This window comes from Schistocerca nitens, chromosome 8 (genome assembly GCF_023898315.1).
Source record: "Schistocerca nitens isolate TAMUIC-IGC-003100 chromosome 8, iqSchNite1.1, whole genome shotgun sequence".
In the NCBI taxonomy this organism is placed as follows: Eukaryota; Metazoa; Arthropoda; class Insecta; order Orthoptera; family Acrididae; genus Schistocerca; species Schistocerca nitens.
Genome location: NC_064621.1, coordinates 32,205,528 through 32,221,133, shown reverse-complemented (window position 1 = coordinate 32,221,133; position 15,606 = coordinate 32,205,528). Strand labels below are relative to the sequence as shown.

Here is a 15,606-nt window from a genome sequence, read left to right as displayed (position 1 = left end):
TCAGTTGCTAAAAGAATACTGAAAAGGAAAGAAAAATATAATTATTTATGGACTGCTCAACAAGCACACTTAATATTTTTGCAAAAATGCTATAAAATTTATTCTTCAGAAAGGAAAGAAAACAGCAAATGAATCATCTCCATAACGCATATGAAAATTATATAATCTGCTGTAACTTAACTACAAGTAAAACAAACCTGCAAATAAAAAGCAAATATTCCTACTTTCTACAATAAATTGGAGGATTAATGCAGAAAGTGGAAGAATATCATTCTGAGCACGGTCAAATTAGCAAATCTTTGGGCCCTTATTGTAATGCTCCACGTTTTAACAGCAAATGCTGCTGCTAAGTCCGCTCCTCTTATGATTTTCTTTCCCTTCCTTTTCCCAGGTGAGAGAATTGCTGATGCAATAGCTAACAGCACACCAAAAACACGGGGGCTTGGATAATCTGAAAGTGGTTGGCTGTGTGGTCCCACATTCTATGATTACATTGCAAATATGTTACTGTCTTGATGACTGAACAAGAAAACCAATGGTCTATGACATTTTTCATTGAAAGTCATGTATCTTGTATGACTTTACACTTGCCTCAGTTCTGTTTGGCGAATGTTGTGAGGCAACACACATTTCTGTATTGAAACCATCATCGAATTATTCACGATCCTTTACAACTATGTTGAGCTACTTGCCAATAACTGATTCATGTAAGTGTAAAAGACTGATACACATGAAAATCTCGCATGTCAAAGACTGGTGCTACTGGCAAGCCCAACAATATAATCTTGTTCATTTTAAACAGTACAAATAATTTAAGATTAATAGTCACTCAGGGTGATCAGCAAAACTCTAAGGGAGCTCTAGATTATAAAACATATTTTTATGCAGTGAGTTGACAAACTTATAAAAAAATATACATCTGCTCACTATACTGTCAAAGACCAGTGTGTCTACCTTTGATGGTTTTGAAGTTCAATCTTGTCAAATTTGAGATTATTTAATGAATGTTACAAACTTTTTATATTCTATGATCCAATACATAATACTGTTTAAAAAACTCACTCTGCAAGAGTGGTTGGCATGGGCCGATCCTGCAGCTGACGGTACAAGTCCTCATCCTCTTGATGATCACGGGCAGTCCTTTGGCCTGTAAATGGTTTTAGTGACTCCTTCCACCATTCCTCATCAACACGAAGCTTTTGTGTCACAGTATGCCACTTAGGACAGTACCGGCGAGTCACATCTCTGATGGTACCGTCGTCCTGCCATGCTACTACATAATGCACAGGATGGCTGGCTCGAGACTGAAAATAAATTTATCATTAGTTCACTATACAAAGGTAATTACCCCCTAAGGAACAAAATTAAATTTTTTGATGGGTTATAACAGAAAGGGTTTGAATATTGTTTATTATGATTCTAAATTGTTTCAAAAAACCTCAGTTGCAACTCTTTTGCTGGACTTTAATATTTATTAGACTGCCACCATCTATGTATGGTCCACCTACTACTATCCACTAACCTGGCTACATGTTCCATGGACCTCCATTTAATTTTCACTGCAGTCATGTATTTCAGTTCAGTTTGTTCCTGATTCATTTGTTCGTTTTCTTGCCTCCAAGTAATTCTCATCAAGCATTTCTTCACTGCTAACTAGCAACCCTCAGGGCTGACTGATTTTCAACTAAAAAGTCCATGCCTCACGGTCGCAAGGCACAATGGGTAAAACACACTCATTGTAAACTTTCTGTTTCAGACACATTGGGAAGCTATGCATTGAAAATACTATCTACTCTGTGAAATGTAAACTGTCTCAGCCATAAAAATCACAATTAATAAAATGTTCCAGGCTATTCTGCCATGGCCGAAAGGATTTCACTTTAAACCCAATGTTTTGTCTGCTTATGCCTGCCAGTACTTGAGTCTTATCACACTGAATGTGGTGGTCTCCTGGCTGTAATGCATGTTCCGCAACAACTGATCTGTCAATCTATTGCGGAACATGCTTAGCAGCCAGGAGACGACCCATTCATTTTGATAGGACTCAAGTGACTGCAGTCACAAGTGGATGCAGAAAGGCCATAGAGATTGTAAAATACCAGCCAGGAATTTCAATAGGAAGGAGTGCATGAAACTGAACGACATTTGGATCCTAGTACTGAAGAAGATGTGAACCAGTCTCCAGCCATGGGCTGATAGCAACAACAGACACATTGAGTTTAAATGTGAAACACATTCACCCTCGGCATAACAGCCCAGAACATTTTATTAACTGTACTATCTACTTTACAAAAAACATTCCACGCCATTTTTACTCTTCTGTTCATTTCTTTTGCTTCCTACCCAGCCATAATAATGAGCTCTCTCCACCAGTAAAGAATTCTATTTAGAACTATCCTGATTTAGAAAATAACAAGCAAATACTTGGGCTCTAAGGGCATTTGAATCAAAGTATAATTTCTTTAGCTCTGCAAAGATGACACACTGACTTGCAACATTTTGCAAAAGTTGAGTCTTAGCTATGGCAGCAGTGAAAATAAAAGCAAGAAAGCAAATGAACTTCGAGCATTATTTACAGTGTGCACTGGCCAACAACTAAGGAGTTATAAAAAGGTAGTTAGAAACAAAAAGCACCTACTTGGTTTCGCAAAAAAGAACTTTGTAAAGACACAGGAGTCTCATTTGACTGAACATTAACTCAATATTATTTATTTTTCATGGCTTTACAATAATAGCACTGGTATCCTCTAAACATAAAAGTTTAGTTGGGTGCTAAACTTTGTTCGAGCAAAGGTCTCAGAAAGACTAGAAAGCACTGTCTTAGAATCAAAGTTTTCAAAAACACTGAAAATGTATCCAAGCAGAAACAGATTGATAAAATAAAATATGCAGATGTAGCTGGTCAGTTTTGCAACAAACAGGACAAACCAGCCTCTCTGCAACATGTCAAAACTTTCCTCAAAAATGAGAGAACATCCATCTTTAACACACCATAAACCAATCCTCCGTGTCTTTTTCTTTCTGCAACTCTAACAAACCTCATTTTTTGAAACAATCACTGATGAACACATTTCTTATCATTCAAAATCACAGGCTAATTAAAAAGCTCAGTGTCACTCCTGACCAGGGCCTTGATTACTTCACATAGTGCCCTGAAATGACAAATATCATATCCTCCCACAATGGTATTCTGCGTTCTGTCATTCACCCAACCTACACAATGTACCGGTCAGATAGGTTGTTAAAACAGGGTGGATACAATTAAACTGATTGCATTCTGAGTGCCAAAGTGTGGGCTGTATACATTGCAGGATGCTGAAACATTGTAGGTTCATTAATTGGTGCATTCACGGAGTATGCTGAAAAAATAATAGTTTCACTTTCTGCCACCAGGTGAAAGTATGGTGCTGTAAGCAGTCAAACTGTGGTGTGGATACAGGAAAGGGGTAAGAATGGTCAAAAACATGGTAATGGTGGTTTTGTGACATTTATTAGGATATGGTCACAAGTTACACACTGTGTTCAATATGGACTCCTGACTCGACAATATGCTGCATTCATAATACAGCATGGTCGACAGTTGCTCGCAGCATGGCTGGTGCAGAGTGATATGTCATCATATGCTAGCCTTCAGATCAGGAAGAGTCCGGATACATTCCCGATAGACATGATCTTTCAGATGTCATCACAACCAGAAGTCACAAGTGTTTAGATTGGGGAGGGGGGAGGGGAGGGGGAGTGGATCTGAAAGGCCCTACACTTTGAAGTTGCCTAGAGATGTTGCGGTCATTACCAAAGGTTTCTCAAAGCAAATCTTTCACCTGTCAAGTGCCAGAGTCTTGCATGAAAATAGTGGTGTGGACAGAGTTGTGTTCTTGCAAAGTTGGAATCACATGTTGCAGCGATGAGGTTCTTATAACGTGCAGATGTCACTGTACACTTAACAGGTCCACAATGTGTCATTGCCTTAAAATAATAATAATAATAATAATAAGTCCTTTCTGGTTCTGCCTTGCTCTGAACCCACTATCCAACATGCTAAATAATACAAATTATGGATACAATATTACTGGAACACACCCACACAAAATCACACATTTGCTATACATGGATGATCTACTGGCAGCAACAAATCAACAACTCAACCAATTACTAACGACAACAGAAGTATTCAGTGATGATATAAATATGGCTTTTGGAACAGACAAATGTAAGAAAAATAGCATAGTCAAGGGAAAACACACTAAACAAGAAAATTACATATTGGATAACCACAGCAACTGCATACAAATATTAAAGAACAACTAAAAGAAAAGTATAGACAAAGACTAACAAAAATACTGAAAACAGAATTGACAGCAAGAAACAAGACAAAAGCTATAAATACTTATGCTATACCAATATTGACCTACTCATTTGTAGTGAATGGAGTAACACAGAACTAGAACCACTCAATACACTTACACGATCACAAAGCCACAAATATAGAATACATCACATACATTCAGCAACAGAAAGATTCACATTAAGCAGAAAGGAAGGAGGAAGGGGATTTATCGACATAAAAAAACCTACATTATGGACAGGTAGACAATTTAAGAAAATTCTTTATAGAACGAGCAGAAACAAGCAAAATACACAAAGCAATCACTCATATAAATACATCGGCTACACCACTGCAATTTCATAACCACTTCTACAACCCTTTAGATCACATAACATCAACAGATACAAAGAAAGTAAATTGGAAAAAGAAAACACTACATGGCAAGCACCCATATCAGCTAACACAGCCACACATTGATCAAGACGCATCCAACACATGGCTAAGAAAAGGCAATATATACAGTGAGACGGAAGGATTCATGATTGCAATACAGGATCAAACAATAAACACCAGATATTACAGCAAGCATATTATTAAAGATCCCAATACCACAACAGATATATGCAGACTTTGCAAACAACAAATAGAAACAGTAGATCACATCACAAGCGGATGTACAATACTAGCAAATACAGAATACCCCAGAAGACATGACAATGTAGCAAAAATAATACATCAACAGCTTGCCTTACAACAAACTTATAAAACAACATGTTCCCACATACAAGTATGAACCACAAAATGTACTGGAGAATGATGAATACAAATTATACTGGAACAGAACCATTATAACAGATAAAACAACACCACATAACAAACCTGACATCATACTCACCAATAAAAAAGAAGAAATTAAACACAACTAATCGAAATAGCCATACCCAATACAACAAATATACAAAAGAAAACAGGAGAAAAAATTGAAAAATACATCCAACTGGCTGAGGAAGTCAAGGGCATGTGGCATCAGGATAAAGTTGACATTATACCAATTATACTATCAACTACAGGAGTCATACCACACAATATCCACCAGTACATCAATGCAATACAGCTACATCCAAACTTATATATACAACTACAGATATCTGTAATTATTGATACATGTTCAATTACCCGAAAGTTCCTAAATGCAATGTAACATATACCGTACAGTTAAAAGGAAGTCACGCTTGATCAAGGTCCGCGTCACTTTCCATTATTGACCAGACATACTGTCGGAGAAAAGAAAGAATAATAATAATAATAATAATTGAGAATGAACAAGCTTGTGAAATCACACTACATGTTCATGTTCATATAAGGTGAGTGCAGAGGACATTTCTGCACATGTGGCAGAATAGAACCCAATATGTGACAGTGCTCATTGGTATGGGTGGAGGTTATACTTAACAGCCAAACCAAGTTAATAATTGGCTCCTTCTACCGACCCGCAGACTCCAATGATATAGTTGCTGAACAGTTCAGAGAAAATTTGAGTCTCGTAACAAATAAATATCCCACCTATACGGTTATAGTTGGTGGGGACTTCAACCTTCCCTCGATTTGTTGGCAAAAATACTTGTTCAAAACCGGTGGTAGGCAGAAAACATCTTCCGAGATTGTCCTAAATGCTTTCTCCGAAAATTATTTTGAGCAGTTAGTCCATGAACCCACGCGAATTATAAATGGTTGCAAAACCACACTTGACCTCTTAGCCACAAACAATACAGAGCTAATAGGGAGCATCATGACTGATACAGGGATTAGTGATCACAAGGTCGTTGTAGCTACGCTCAATACCGTTTCTTCCAAATCCACCAGAAACAAACACAAAATAATTTTATTTAAAAAAGCGGATAAAATGTCACTAGAAGCCTTCGTAAGAGACAATCTCCATTCCTTCTGAACTGACTATGCAAATGTAGACGAGATGTGGCTCAAATTCAAAGATATAGTAGCAACAGCAATTGAGAGATTCATACCTCATAAATTGGTAAGAGATTGAACTGATTCCCCATGGTACACAAAACAGGTCCGAACACTGTTGCAGAGGCAACGGAAAAAGCATGTGAAGTTCAGAAGAACGCGAAATCCCGAAGATTGGCTAAAATTTACAGATGCGCGAAATTTGGCACAGGCTTCAATGCGAGATGCCTTTAATAGGTTCCACAACGAAACATTGTCTCAAAATTCGTTAAAAAATCCGAAGAAACTCTGGTCGTATGTAAAGTTCACAAGCGGCAAGACGCAGTCAATACCTTCACTGCGCAGTGCTGATGGTACTGTTACGGACGACTGTGCCGCTAAAGCGGAGTTATTGAACGCAGTTTTCCAAAATTCCTTCACCAGGGAAGACGAATGGAATATTCCAGAATTTGAAACACGAACAGCTGCTAGCATGAGTTTCTTATAAGTAGATACCTTAGGGGTTGCGAAGCAACTAAAATTGCTTGATACAAGCAAGTCTTCAGGTCCAGATTGTATACCGGTTAGGTTCCTTTCAGATTACGCTGATACAATAGCTCCCTACTTAGCAAGCATATACAACCGCTCGCTCACCGATAGATCTGTACCTACAGATTGGAAAATTGCGCAGGTTGCACCAGTGTTTAAGAAGGGTAGTAGGAGTAATCCATCGAACTACAGACCTATATCATTGACGTCGGTTTGCAGTAGGGTTTTGGAGCATATATTGTATTCAAAAATTATGAATCACCTCGAAGGGAACGATCTATTGATACGTAATCAGCATGGTTTCAGAAAACATCATTCTTGTGCAACGCAGCTAGCTCTTTATTCGCACGAAGTAATGGCCGCTATCGACAGGGGATCTCAAGTGGATTCCGTATTTCTAGATTTCCGGAAAGCTTTTGACACCATTCCTCACAAGCGACTTCTAATCAAGCTGCGGGCCTATGGGGTATTGTCTCAGTTGTGCACTGGATTCGTGATTTCCTGTCAGGAAGGTCGCAGTTCGTAGTAATAGACAGCAATCATCGAGTAAAACTGAAGTGATATCAGGTGTTCCGCAGGGAAGCATCCTGCGACCTCTGCTGTTCCTGATCTATATAAATGACCTGGGTGACAATCTGAGCAGTTCTCTTAGGTTTTTCGAAGATGATGCTGTAATTTACTGTCTAGTAAGGTCATCCGAAGACCAGTATCAGTTGCAAAGTGTTTAGAAAAGATTGCTGTATGGTGTGGCAGGTGGCAGTTGACACTAAATAACGAAAAGTGTGAGGTGATCCACATGAGTTCCAAAAGATATCCGTTGGAATTCGATTACTCGATAAATAGTACAATTCTTAAGGCTGTTAATTAAACTAAGTACCTGGGTGTTAAAATTACGAACAACTTCAGTTGGAAAGACCACATAGATAATATTGCGGGGAAGGCGTTTCATTGGCAGGACACTTAGAAGATGCAACAAGTCCACTAAAGAGACAGCTTACACTACACTCGTTCGTCCTCTGTTAGAATATTGCTGCGCGGTGTGGGATCCTTACCAGGTGGGATTGATGGAGGACATCGAAAGGGTGCAAAGACAGGCAGCTCGTTTTGTATTATCACGTAATAGGGGAGAGAGTGTGGCAGATATGATATGCGAGTTGGGATGGAAGTCATTAAAGCAAAGACGTTTTTTGTCGCGGCGAGATCTATTTACGAAATTTCAGACACCAACTTTCTCTTCCGAATGCGAAAATATTTTCTTGAGCCCAACCTACATAGGTAGGAACGATCATCAAAATAAAATAAGAGAAATCGGAGCTCAAGCAGAAAGGTTTAGGTGTTCGTTTTTCCCGCGTGCTGTTCGGGAGTGGAATGGTAGAGAGATAGTATGATTGTGGTTCGATGAACCCTCTGCCAAGCACTTAAATGTGAATTGCAGAGTAATCATGTAGATGTAGATGTAGACATGGAGCCCCTTTGCAGCTCTTTCTGTCAGTGACATTCCTGTAATGCAGCCCTGCTATTAGAGCTGTTCCGATAAAATAACTTTACCAGCAATGCATGATCTTCCTTTTCAATAGCCACTGCGTTTTATGTGGAAAACTTCAACCTTTCTAAACCTTTACATGAACAGCCACTCCACAAGAGAAATCAATATGCATCACCAAGTGGCCATCAGCATACTGACATCAAAACAGGAAATATTTCACATTCTGATTACTTACAGCACCTTATTTTCACCTGGTGACCGAAAGTGGAACTATTTTTTTTGGCGGTGGAGGGGGAGCACTAACATACCTAACATGTTTCTGCACCCTGTAATATACACAGCCTGCAGTGCAACACTTTGAACACTGTTCACTTTAATTATAATCACCTAGTATGTGGCTTCTGTGTGAGATTCTGTCTCGTTTTATGTCTTCTGTTGCATTAACTGTTCCATCACAGCTAGAAAGTTGAATCTTAGTAAAAAAAACTGATATACTATATTTAAATTCAATATGGGTCACACAATTAGCTGTAAATAAAGAGTTGCTTCTCCCCAGAATATGTTTTTCTACATTATTATTCAGTTCTTGAAATCTGTCCACATAATTTGTAAATTAAACAGCTTTTAACTTCAATCTTACAGACAAAGGAAAGTTACAAATGAGTATTCAAGAAAGATTTTACCATTGCACAGAATAGTGCACATCATCTCACCTTGCAGTAATTTAATTAGAGGCTACATCATTTCCTGCTGTGAGACAATGAAAAATGATCTATTGCTTCCTACTTCTCCGATAAGGTTGAAACATACTGAATGCCTTAATTCTAATTCACTGATTCTACTAGACAGCACTTGTAGAGTCAGAAAACACTCAATGGCCTTCAGTTTTTTCTGAGAATCTTCCACTACAGCATGCAAAAATGAATATATTACCCAGTCAATTGAAGAGCCATTCCTAAAATGTAACTGTGTATCTGTCAGTAAGTTCATCAGCTTCATTATCATCTTATCTAACCATCATCATAACATACATTTACCTTCCACTGCTAATAAAGGTCTCTTCTCGAGTTCATTATACATTATTAGCTTTTCCAATCCAAGTTTTTTTGTTTCTTTGTCCCGTCAATCTGTTGAATCTATTGTTTCTTAGGTAGTCCTCTACATCCTTTTTTAATCACAAGAACACAACACAGAATCTCCTCACTCAATCTCCCATTTTCTTGACTTGCTATATGTCCAACCCATCTCCACTTCAGTTTTGTGACTATCACTGTCATGTCCTCAACTACCTGTCTTTTCTCTTATCCATTTGTCTGTCTTTCTGTCCCTTCATGTTGTATCCAAAATGAATCTTTACAATTATCATCGGATAACTCCCAGTTTTAGAACTTTTTGCACATTTAACTTCCATAAGCTAGTGCGGGCAGAATACAATGGTTGTAGACTTTACATACCCGACACATTGGGATTTTATTTTTGAATACAGCATTCAGTTTTACCCCCCCCCCGTCCCAATGCCTGTTTATTTTTTTCAAATCTCCCTTTGCTTGTTATTTTCAGTTGGCCGAAAAAGACAATAACCCTTTCTAAGATTTCATTATTATTCTTTAGTATCTTGCAACAGAGATTCTGATTGCACATTATTTTGGTCTTACTGCAATTTTTCTGCAGGTCTGCTACCATATTCAGTCACTGCATCCTATGCTAAAGTTAGTCCAGCCTGAAAGCAAATGAAACAAAGTCATCTGCAAATATAAAGTGCTTCAGGTAAGATCAATTTATGCATATTCCTTCTTCATGCCAGGTTAATGACAAAGACCTTTTCCAAGATTGCGAAAAATAGTTTTGGTGAAATGAACTTGCCTCATCAAACACTTTTCTCATTTGTGAACTCTTCATTCTCTTGGTGTAATCGAATGGAAGTTTTAGACTACTTCTACATATTGTTTAGCAAACTGATACTGATGTACATAGCTTATATTCCTTGGTTACCAAGTGCTGTTTGTACTGACATTTGCATCACAGAGTTGTGCTAAGAGAAATAAACAACTACTACTATCTTTCCAGATAGGCCCAACTGAGACCATGCTTGTTCAGCCATTGAGAATTCCAGTGCTGTTTTCTTATTTACTGGTGCCATCCCTAATTTCTTCTTCAGAATATATTTTTCTTTACTGGTCATTATTTACAGAATGCCTTACAGTCTCTCCGTCTGCCTCTGTAGCTGCCACGTGAGGGTCCTGGGTTTGATTCTATGGTGCCAACTGAGGAGCTAACTGACCAAGTAGTAGAGACTCCACAGTCTGGAAAGTCTGCAAAACTACTGGGGGAGTGATGTACTGACCACATGCCCATCCATGTTGCACCTACATGACGCTGCAAGGCAGTGGATGACCTGGCTGCTGGTATATAACCCCTGGGGTTCATGGCCTGGTGAGCAGCTCTCATATTTTTTTTTTTTTTTTTTTTTTTTTTTTTTTTTTTTTACAGCCTCACTGTTGTTCAAGCCTGTCAGCCACGGATCCTTTAAAATATTTTTCTCCCTGTATCAACCACACGATATAGACTTTGTGTGCAAGTGAACAGACAGCCCATAAAAGTAAATAAAATGTTAACTGTGAGTGTTGTTTTCGGGATTATCACCTTCTTGACATGCTGCACTTGAACCACTCTCTTTACACACACAGAAGAACCCCAAAAGTGCCCCACTTGTGACAGGATACTTTCCGGGACTGGATCAGACTCTGAATGTGGCTCTCCAGCAGGGATACGACTTCCTCAAATCCTGCCCTGAAATGAGATCCATCCTTCATGAAATCCTCCCCACTCCACCAAGAGTGTCTTTCCGCTGTCCACCTAACCTTCGTAACCTCTTGGTTCATCCCTATGAAATCCCCAAACCACCTTCCCTACCCTCTGGCTCCTACCCTTGTAACCGCCCCCGGTGTAAAACCTGTCCCATGCACCCTCCCACCACCACCTACTCCAGTCCTGTAACCTGGAAGGTGTACACGATCAAAGGCAGAGCCACGTGTGAAAGCACCCACGTGATTTACCAACTAACCTGCCTACACTGTGAAGCTTTCTATGTGGGAATGACCAGCAACAAACTGTCCATTCGCATGAATTGACACAGGCAGACAGTGTTTGTTGGTAATGAGGATCACCCTGTGGCTAAACATGCCTTGGTGCACAGCCAGCACATCTTGGCACAGTGCTACACTCTCCGGGTTATCTGGATACTTCCCACTAACACCAACCTGTCAGAACTCCGGAGATGGGAACTTGCCCTTCAGTATATCCTCTCTTCCCGTTACCCACCAGGCCTCAACCTCTGCTAATTTCTAATTTCAAGTTGCCGCTGATCATACCTCACCTGTCATTCAACAACATCTTTGCCTCTGTACTTCTGCCTCGACTGACATCTCTGCACCAACTCTTTGCCTTTGCAAATGTCTGCTTGTGTCTGTGTACGTGCGAGTGTATACCTGTCCTTTCTTCCCCCTAAGGTAAGTCTTTCCGCTCCCGGGATTGGAATGACTCCTTACCCTCTCCCTTAAAACCCACATCCTTTTGTCTTTCCCTCTCCTTCCCTGTTTCCTGATGAAGCAACCGTTGGTTGCGAGAGCTTGAATTTTGTGTGTCTATCAACATGCCAGCGCTTTCGTTTGGTAAGTTACATCATCTTTGTTTTTAGATATAAAAAACCTTGATGGGTTGTTACATGCTAAACGTTGGTTCTGACGTGCCTATGGGGTTCTCCAGTGTATCAATGTAATCTTGTCCATTGCTGTTCGGTGTGCTGAGAAATCATAAACTATACCCACAGCCTCTGCACTGCCACACAATCTTTCTCCACAAGAACAATAAAGTGGTCGCAAACAGCCAGCTGATGATGACGTGTGGCTGATGAATGAAGTTGCTGGACTCAAAGTGAGGCCATGCAAATACGTGACCCTCCATTGATTACTATTATAGAATGAATGGTGCATTTGCAGACATAATTTGTTGCATGACACTGTCAATATATGCACCAGAATACTGCCACCATATGCACAACAACAACTAACATGACATGGTCTACTTCGGGTAGGATGATACTGCAAGGAAACTAAGCAGTTTGGTTTCTTTAAATATGTCCACATAGCTGTACAAGCGAGAATTGAATGTAAGTGTGCAATGCGTATTTTTTTCATTCTGTTTATGGACACTTTTTTGTCATGGTGTTTTATTAGAAATATATTTTCTTTATTATATTATAATTATTGTTATTATTATTATTATTATTAAGGAGCTACGTGATAACACCATAAGGAGTTTTCAGGCTGTCAACAGTTATTCACAATATAGTCTGCAGAAGACAGATGTGCTAAATCAGAATCATCCCAGATTGGTAGGCTAATGGCAGAAGATGCTACAACTAAATTTCTAGATTGCTGCCAGTTTTATCATGCCTCCTACATGAAGTGACCATCTTATCGAAGAAAACATTGAATCCACTCTACTTGCTGGCAGATTAAAACTGAATCTACTGTAGGGGGGGGGGGGGGAAGATACAGTTTTTGGCAAAAAACTAGTGCCACAGAACTAGCGTGAGTCAACTGCTAACATGATTGTCTTCACAAGCTGCCAACACTACAGACTGTTCTGTTCGAAGAGAAAGTTCTCAATCATTTACACAGTCCATTACTGCATGTGCTAGTGATGTAGTGGTAAAAGGCATAAATGAATATGTATAGTGCTCAAGGCAATTCCCTCTGTATGTTGTTGTTCTGGCCTTCAGTCCGGAGACTGGTTTGATGCACCTCTCCATGCTACTCTATCCTGAACGAGCTTCTTCATTTCCGAGTAACTACTGCAAACTACATCCTTCTGAATCTGTTTAGTGTATTCATGCCTTGATTTCCTTCTACGAGTTTTGTCCTCCACACTTCCCTCTAATACTACATTGATGATGCCTTGATGCCTCAGAACATGTCCCACCAACCGATCTCTTCTTCTAGTCAAGTTGTGCCACAAATTCCTCTTCTCACCAATTCTATTCAGTACCTCCTCATTAGTTATGTGATTTCTCTTCTTGTCTAAACTATTTATCGTCCACGTTTCACTTCCATACATGGCTACACTCCATACAAATACTTTCAGAAAAGTCATAATTAAAATTTTCAGAATGAATTTTTCACTGTGTGGAGGAGTGTGTGATGATATGAAACTTGCTGGCAGATTAAAACTGAACGCAGAGACTTGAACTTGGGACCTTTGGGGGACAGTGTAGCAGTCAGGGACATGGGGGCCCTTATGGTCAGGAGGTGGAATGAAGAGTTAGGATGACTGGTCCAGCGCACACCCAGAGGCATCAGTGATACAGCAATACCTGTCAAGATATAACTGTCTCCAGAGCTGCAGGCAGCTGCTGGGTGCAGGTTCACGTCAAAGGAATGCTGACACCTCATTAGTGAGTTGTGACATCAGCACTGCAGGTCAGTGCCACACTCACATGTTGTGCTGGTGACAGCAGCTGGGTGCGAAGTTGCGACCTGCCCAGACATACAGCGATGACCCAGTACGGCTACCATCTCAGTGCTCTTGATGACAGCCTGCCACCTGCAAAAGTGGAGATTTCCTACTGTGGTCAAGGGTGCCGGGTGTCTTGCAGAGAGGCCATGATCACCCACCATGGATCCACCAAGACTGCAGCAGATGCTCTCAAATTGGCCAGGAGACCACGTGAATGCACCTTGCCTGCTCAGTGCGAAGATGGCAGCTTGCCTTGCAGATCGTCTGCAATGACCCACTACTGGAGGAGGACAGTCTGCTCACCAGTCTCCTCATCTGTGTTGCCCCACTTGGCAGCAGTGGCAGATCACAGCAATGGCATCCCATTGTTGGCTGCCCCTCAGTGTTCAAGTCAGCAAGCAATAGCAGGTTGGTCATCATAGATCAGTGTGTCACAGTTTCACTAAAACTCAACAGACTGTCATTCTCTCTGGTTCTAGTGAGATGAACATATTGGCAGCATGAGAGAATGTGTTCTCAAGCTCCAAATGCCTTTCTATGTAACAGGTCGAGCCTCCATCTATGGCGTAGTGTCTCTGGTTGTATGAAGGCACTTATCCTCATTTATCGGATCTGTCAGCAATCCTTGCCTTACTGTGGTAATTTCAATAATGGTTCTGGGTCACTGAGTTCTGTTCTTTCTGTCTATGTTTGACTCTGTAATGGCGCTTGGTCACTAAAGTTACATGGTGTTACCTCACAGTGTTTTGTTACAAAGCACAGCAATGTCTGCATTTCTGGGTGTCCTGTTCTGAGATATGCTGCTTCAGCAGTACACTGTGTTGACATAATGGATGACACACCAGCCCAGTGTTAGCTTATTCTGTTCCTAGCTCACCTGTCACAACTTTACAAAATTTTAAGCCTGCCTAATAAAATTATTCTACTGTGCAACGTTCCTCCCTATTTCAACAAAATTGTTCTGAAGTTTGCCTCTGCTTATCTTCTACACTGTTTATTCGATCTTTTTACATAACTATACATGGTGCAAAACTTTGTTGCTCATGGGAGCTGACTTGCATGGATTGTTTCCTAATTGTATACTATCATTCTGAAGTTTTGGTTTGCTGAGCAATTGTTTTTTACATTTATGTCAATTATACATATTTCCTTTTCTCACAAGTTACTCTAATTTTACAATCTATCAGGTGGTTTCTTAACTCTCTGTTTTGATACATCATCTGGAACTTTGCCTTTCATGCAGAAGTCTCCCCTCCATTTCCTCATGTGGCTCTCTGAATGCTTACTTCAGTCTGTGGACTTGTTTCTTATCTCCCACACAGTACAGGGAAATGAACTTCAAGGCAATATTATAGAAAAGGAAGATGATGAGATAGGAGATATGATACTGCAAGAAGAATCTGACAGCATGGAAAGACCTAAGTTAAAACAAAGCCTGTACAGCAGACAACATTCCCTCAGAACCACTGATGTACCTGGGAGAGCCAGCCATAACAGAACTATTCCACCTGGTGTGCAAAATGTGTGAGACAGGAGGAAAAATCCACAGACTTAAAATATGAATGTAATAATTACCATTCGAAAGAAAGCAGACACTGATACGTGAGAGTATTGCTGAATTAACAGTTTAATAAGTCATGGTTCCAAAACACTAACCTGAATTATTTACAGAAGAATGGAAACACTGCTAGATGCCCACCTCAGAGGAGATCAGATTGGATTATGGGGAAATGTAGAAACACGTGAGACACTACTGACCCTATGTTTATAGCTTTTGTAA

At 39.9% G+C, this 15,606-nt stretch overlaps 1 protein-coding gene across 3 annotated transcripts in view; it reads right to left on the bottom strand.

The window, feature by feature from the left end:
- Window positions 1–15,606, bottom strand: part of LOC126198912 (DNA repair protein complementing XP-C cells homolog) — a 142,337-nt gene that overhangs the window by 90,961 nt on the left and 35,770 nt on the right. For all 3 annotated transcript variants that reach the window (XM_049935542.1, XM_049935541.1, XM_049935540.1), the window contains exon 2: window positions 1,063–1,304. In XM_049935542.1, the coding sequence (XP_049791499.1) occupies window positions 1,063–1,304 (242 nt within the window). The remainder of the gene's footprint in view (window positions 1–1,062; window positions 1,305–15,606) is intronic.